Below are 5,831 nucleotides of genomic sequence, written 5' to 3' on the forward strand. Positions count from 1 at the left end.
CTCTGAACCAGTTTCCTTTCCTGATATATAGAGGTAAGGATATTTCTACTATAGGCCTCTTGCATCTGTTGTGAGGACCAATGTAGTATTATTTTCTCCCATAGTACTTTAGTATTATTTTCACACATAGTAAGTATTTTAAAATGTTTGTTGAACTGATTTCAGAGAGGCAGTGTGGCATAATGGAAGGGCTCAGGTTTTGAAGCCAGGTAATAATAAAGAGAATTAAGACCAAAGATGAGTCAAATGGAAGAATTCTCTTTCCTCTGCTCTCTTATCAGTCACAATATGACATCCCATGGAGCTGGAAGGAAAGAATGAGGTTGAGCTACATTGTTACTTGTAAAGTAGTCTAAAACTACACTAAAACTTTTGGGACACTTTGCACATGAGCTGGTAATGCCTTATCTCTTTCTCCACAGTCCAAAACTGAGAGGGAAGTGATTGTTATTTCTCACTTCACATTTCACAAAAACTTCCCCTCCCTTCTTCCTTTATTGGAGTAACATGAAGGTATTAGAGTCACTGGTGTGACATGGCTCCAGGGCCCCTGTGCTAATGCCATGAAATGTGAGGTTAGTTCTTCTTTCTTGAGTTTTTAATAAATATGATAAAAAAAGAGAAACAATGTGACATGGTGGATAGAGAGCTGGCCTCGGCAAGGAAATTCTCAGTTCAAGTCTTGTTTCTGATGCATAATGGCCCTGTGACCTTGGACAAGTCATTCCAATTCTCTGGGTCTCAGTTTCCTCAACTGTAAAAATGAGGAGGTTGGACTGAGTGATCTCTAAAGTGTCTTCCATCTCTATATCTGTGATCCTAGGAATTATGTATACCACTCCAAAAAGTCCTTCAGTCCCTCATAATGCGGAAGTGATCCTGGGTCTTTGAAAATTATGCTATCAGCGGGGCATGAATTGAATGGGGTCCACAGCATTGGAAAGGCCTGTAGTGAGGAGCTCAGCTAAGTATTACTGAGTCACTGACTCTGTCAAAATGTAGCCCATCAGCTGAAAAGGAGCTGGAATTGTGCTGGTGAAGAGGGTGCCCCCACTAATGAATGGACTACTATTGTTACCAATAAGAATTACATCCTTAGAAACGTGCAGCCAGAATGAAAGGGCAAAATGTGAGGATACCCCAATTCTATATTTTCTTTCACAGTGTTAGGATTGGGGAGCATTTTGTCAACCAACTTTAAAAGATGGATAAAATCATCATTGTTGTCATCGTCATTATCGCCGTTGTCCCCATCATCATAGCTAACATTTATGTAGCATTTTAAGTTTTACACAGGACTTCATAAAGACATCATTTTGTCCTTACAACAACTCTATGAGGCAAGTGTAAAATTATCCTCATGTTATCGATAAGGAAACTGAGGTAGACAGAAGCTAAATACTTGTATACAGCTAGTATCTGAGGCCCAATCTGAACCCAGCTCTACTTGACTCCAGGTCTAGAGTTTTATCTACTGCACTGCCTTGCTGCTCAGTTACTACAGGAAAGATTTGTTCTAAGTGCTGAAAAAAACTGTGTTTGATTTCTCCTCTTTCCACTCCATGATGTTCCTCCAAGATTATGTTATGTATTCCCTGCTATTTGGGGCCTGAGCACCTAAAATACTAGGTCTATAAAACAGGGGGGAAATGACTTCCAGTAAGGAATGCCAGAATGTCTTGTGGGTAAATCCCTGTAGTGCTCAGATGCTTCTGTTCTCTCCTCTTCTTTCCTGTAGAAACAAAAAGTACTAGAAGACTACTACTCACCCCCTGAGAGAGAAGTAATGAACTCTAGATGAAGAATGCAACATGAAACAAATATTTTCAAATATGACCATGGGTGAGACTTTTTTTTTTTTTGGTTGACTATGCAGATTTGTTACAAAGATTTGGTTTATTCCTTCTTTTTTTGTTGTTTTCTTCCTCAATGGGTGGGATGGGAAAAGGAAAAAAATAATTATTAATTTGAAAAAAAAAGAAATCAAGGAGGAAAAAGTATAAATTACTCTATAGGTCTATAGACCCAGTAGTAAGAAGATTCTGATCCAGAAAAGGGCAAGGACTAATTCCTTTTTTTTCTTTGTGTGCCCAGCAACTAGCATAGTGTTTAGTATATAGAAACCACTTAATAAATGCTTGTTGGATTGAACTGAATGTTGTTAATAATAAGTTAATAATAATGTTATTGATGATGATATTTACATTACCTGGTACATGACTCAATTCTACCCCTGTCCTGGAGTTAGTCAACATGCCCCCAAACTTTGTTTTTATCATCTTTAACCAAGAGAAACACAGTATAGGAAGCCTATATGCAACAACTGAATCAAGGGAGACAACCCAAACCCCAATTATCTAGTCAGAGTGCTGAAAACCCTGACTCTAGGGTAGCTTCTCCTCCCAGTGACTGTTTTCCAAAAGGCTTCTTTCACATCTTTGTTCCTAAGAGTGTATATAAAGGGGTTGAGTACAGGGGTTACAATGGTGTTCAAGACTGTAATGGCCTTGGTCAAGTCCAGGGAGCTCTCAACAGAGGTTCTCACATGCAAGAAAATGGTTGAACCATACCAGATAAGTACCACAGTGAGGTGGGAAGAACATGTGGAAAAGGCCTTATATCGCCCCTGGGCTGATGGGATCTTCACAATGGTGGAGATGATATAGATGTAGGAGACCAATGTGATGATGCAAGAGCCCAAGATGACACAAAAGGCAATCCCAAAAGACACCAATTCTACCACCCGTGTGTCAGTGCAGGATAACACAATCCATGGGGCAATGTCACAGAAGAAATGGTTGATGACATTGGAGGCACAAAAGGAGAGGCGAGTGATAAGGACAGTGGGCACAACGATGGCTGAGAAGCCACACACCCAGGAACCCAAGGCAAGATGGGCTGAGACAATGTGGGTCATGATGGTGCTATATCTCAGAGGATAGCAGATGGCCAGATAGCGGTCGTATGCCATCACAGCCAGGAGAAAATACTCAGTGCACCCGAGGGAGAAGACAAAGTACATTTGAGTGGCACAGCTGATGAAGGAGATGGCTTTGCTCTGAGATGCAAAGTTAGCCAAGGTCTTAGGGACACAGGCTGTAGTAAACCAGATCTCCAGGAAGGAGAGATTACAAAGGAAAAAGTACATGGGAGTCTGAAGGTGCTGATTGGTCCATACCAGGGTGATGATGGCCATGTTGCCCATTACAGTGAGCACATACATGACAAAGAACAACAGGAAGAGGGATATCTGCAAACTCTGTGTCCCTGGGAATCCCAGAAGAATAAATTCCTCCAAGTTGGATAGATTTTTCTTTTCCATCCATGAAACAGGAACTGCTAGAATACACAAGAGCACACCATTAAGGAAATCCTTAACACAGCATTCCTTTTTTCATTCAACAAATACTTATTGAACTTGAACTTCTTAAGCTACTTGAACTTCTATGTTCAAGTCACCATACAGAGAACTGGAGATACCAAAGCATTTTTTTTAAAGTTCCTGCCCTCAAGAAACTTACACTCTACTGAGGGTTGAGGTACAAGATTCAACAAACTAGGTAAATAACTTGAAGAGGAAGAGAGGGCTTGCTATGTGCATGGCACATAGTAGGTGCTTAATGAATGCAAATTTATTGACCATAGAGATCAAGAAAGATATGGTTCATGTAAAATATGATACACAATCTGAGCCTCAAAGGAAGCTAAAGACTCTAAAAGGCAGAAATGAGAAGGGAGTTCATTTCAGCATGGAGGATAGATTAGCTTTACAAAGACACAGAAGTAAAAGATGATATGCTGACTCAGAGGACACCAAATTGACCAGTTTGACTGGGGACTCCACACCAATGAGACTAGAAGCAGAGAGGCTATAGAGACGTCATCATTAGACTTCCATAGAAGAATGTGGTTCCATTCCTCATTACTAAACACATAGGATTTAGAATGTGACTTATAGAGCTCATTCAGGTCCGCCATCCCATTTTATACATGAGGAAACCAAGGCCAGAAATGTGAAGTGACTTGCCCAAAGTCATACAGCTAGCAAAGAACAATCTTAGAATTCAAATCCAGATCTTTGAACTCCAAATCTGGTTCTATTTCCACTACATCACAACTGCCTCCTAAGATATTGTTTTCCAGAGAAGCAAAAGCATCAGAAAATAGAAAGTAGAAAATCTTGGCTCTTCACACTGTCCAAAAGGGGAAATTAGGCTAATCACTGACATGCTCCATGTCTTAATCCTTCATCTGGAAAGGAGAGGAGAGCATAATGTTTCAAAAGATGTGAATAACTAGATAGAATATTAAGATTCTTCAATCCTGATTCTGATTTTCAGACTTAGAAATGAATACCAACATATCTTCTAGAATCAGAGTGAAAATAAAACTTTTCCCCCATGCTTCTGTCAGACTATTCTATGCTGAGGAGCCCTGTGGTATAATGGAAAGGGGCTGGACTTGGAGTCAAAAGAATTGGATTTGAATCCCAACTCTGCAACTTAGGATCATTGATTCAGAACTGGAAGAAGCCCCAGATGTGTGGTCTTAACCTTTCTGAACATCAATTTCCCCATCTGTAAGTAGTGCTCTACAGGAGAACCTACAAGATTATTGTAAGGACCAAGAGAAAAGTCATTACTTTAATGTCAGCTGCTATTATCTCAAACCAGAACAAAACTTCATAGAAGGAAGTTAGAAAGCTTTCTTCGGTGGTGATCTTCACCATCACTTGAAATACTCAAGCAAAAACTGGATGATCACCTGTTAAGAGAAAATGAAGCAGTTCTTGCATTGAGTTAGACTAGATGACTAGATGACTTCAAATACTAACCTCTGAGTTTCTGAGTTTTCATTAATATAATGATTTTAAAACCCCAAGTTAATAATAATAATAATAGCTAGCATTATATAGCACCAACTATGTGTTGGGCACTGTGCTAAACACTTTACAAATATTATCTCACTTGGGTCTGTCTTCATTTATTCCAATACAACATAAGCTCCTTGAGGGGAAGAATTGTTTTTCATTTTGATTTATTTCTAACATAGTGCCTTCCAGTAACAATTGGCTCATGAAGTCTTCTTACATTGACCTGATGTTGCTACTTAATGTTGTAAAAGTCAAGAGCTTTCTCAGCTACCAAACTGCACTGGTAACTCCATCAGGATGTTCTCTATTATTGTTTTCCTAAACTTTGAGCTCACTGGTATAGAGACCACACAGTGAGGCAATTCCCTCTAACAATGAAAATTGGCCTCTGCTCTGCAACTTAGAGTCTCTAAGAGTTGCCTGGGACACCAAGAAGTTCAATGACTTGTTCAGGACCACACATCCAAGATGCTGTGTGGCTCTATATAGTCAGAGAAGGGCCTTGTACTGAAGGGCCTTGTACTGGGAAGTCAATTCTATCCAGCATTCTATACTACCTCTTAGCAACTTTATTAATAATAGCAAAAAAAATGGAAAGCAACCCATGTTGATGGGGAAATATCTGATAAAACTATGGTCTAGGGACATCGCAGAATATTGTTGTTGTTGTTCAACTGTATCCAACTCTCCATGACCTCATTTGGATTTTTCTTGGCAAAGATACTGGAATGGTTTGCCATTTCCTTCTCCAATTTATTTTACAGATGAGGAAACCAAAGCAAACAGGGTAAAGTGAGTTGCCCAAGGTCACATAGTTAGTAAGTGTCTAAGGCTAAATTTGAACTCATGCTGCCCTGCTATTGTATACATGCACACGCATAGACACACACACACACACACACATACACACACACATCATTCTAGGGTGTCATTTGTCCTCTGGAACAAAGGATGAACA

At 39.7% G+C, this 5,831-nt stretch overlaps 1 protein-coding gene across 1 annotated transcript; it reads right to left on the bottom strand.

Moving 5' to 3' along the window:
• Nucleotides 1-2,353: 2,353 nt before the first annotated feature.
• On the bottom strand, nucleotides 2,354-3,322 carry LOC140515337 (olfactory receptor 287-like). The gene has a single exon (XM_072626030.1). The coding sequence runs from the start codon at nucleotides 3,320-3,322 to the stop codon at nucleotides 2,354-2,356; it is 969 nt and encodes a 322-aa protein (XP_072482131.1).
• Nucleotides 3,323-5,831: the final 2,509 nt, after the last annotated feature.

Source organism: Notamacropus eugenii, chromosome 1 (assembly GCF_028372415.1).
Source record: "Notamacropus eugenii isolate mMacEug1 chromosome 1, mMacEug1.pri_v2, whole genome shotgun sequence".
Taxonomy (NCBI): Eukaryota; Metazoa; Chordata; class Mammalia; order Diprotodontia; family Macropodidae; genus Notamacropus; species Notamacropus eugenii.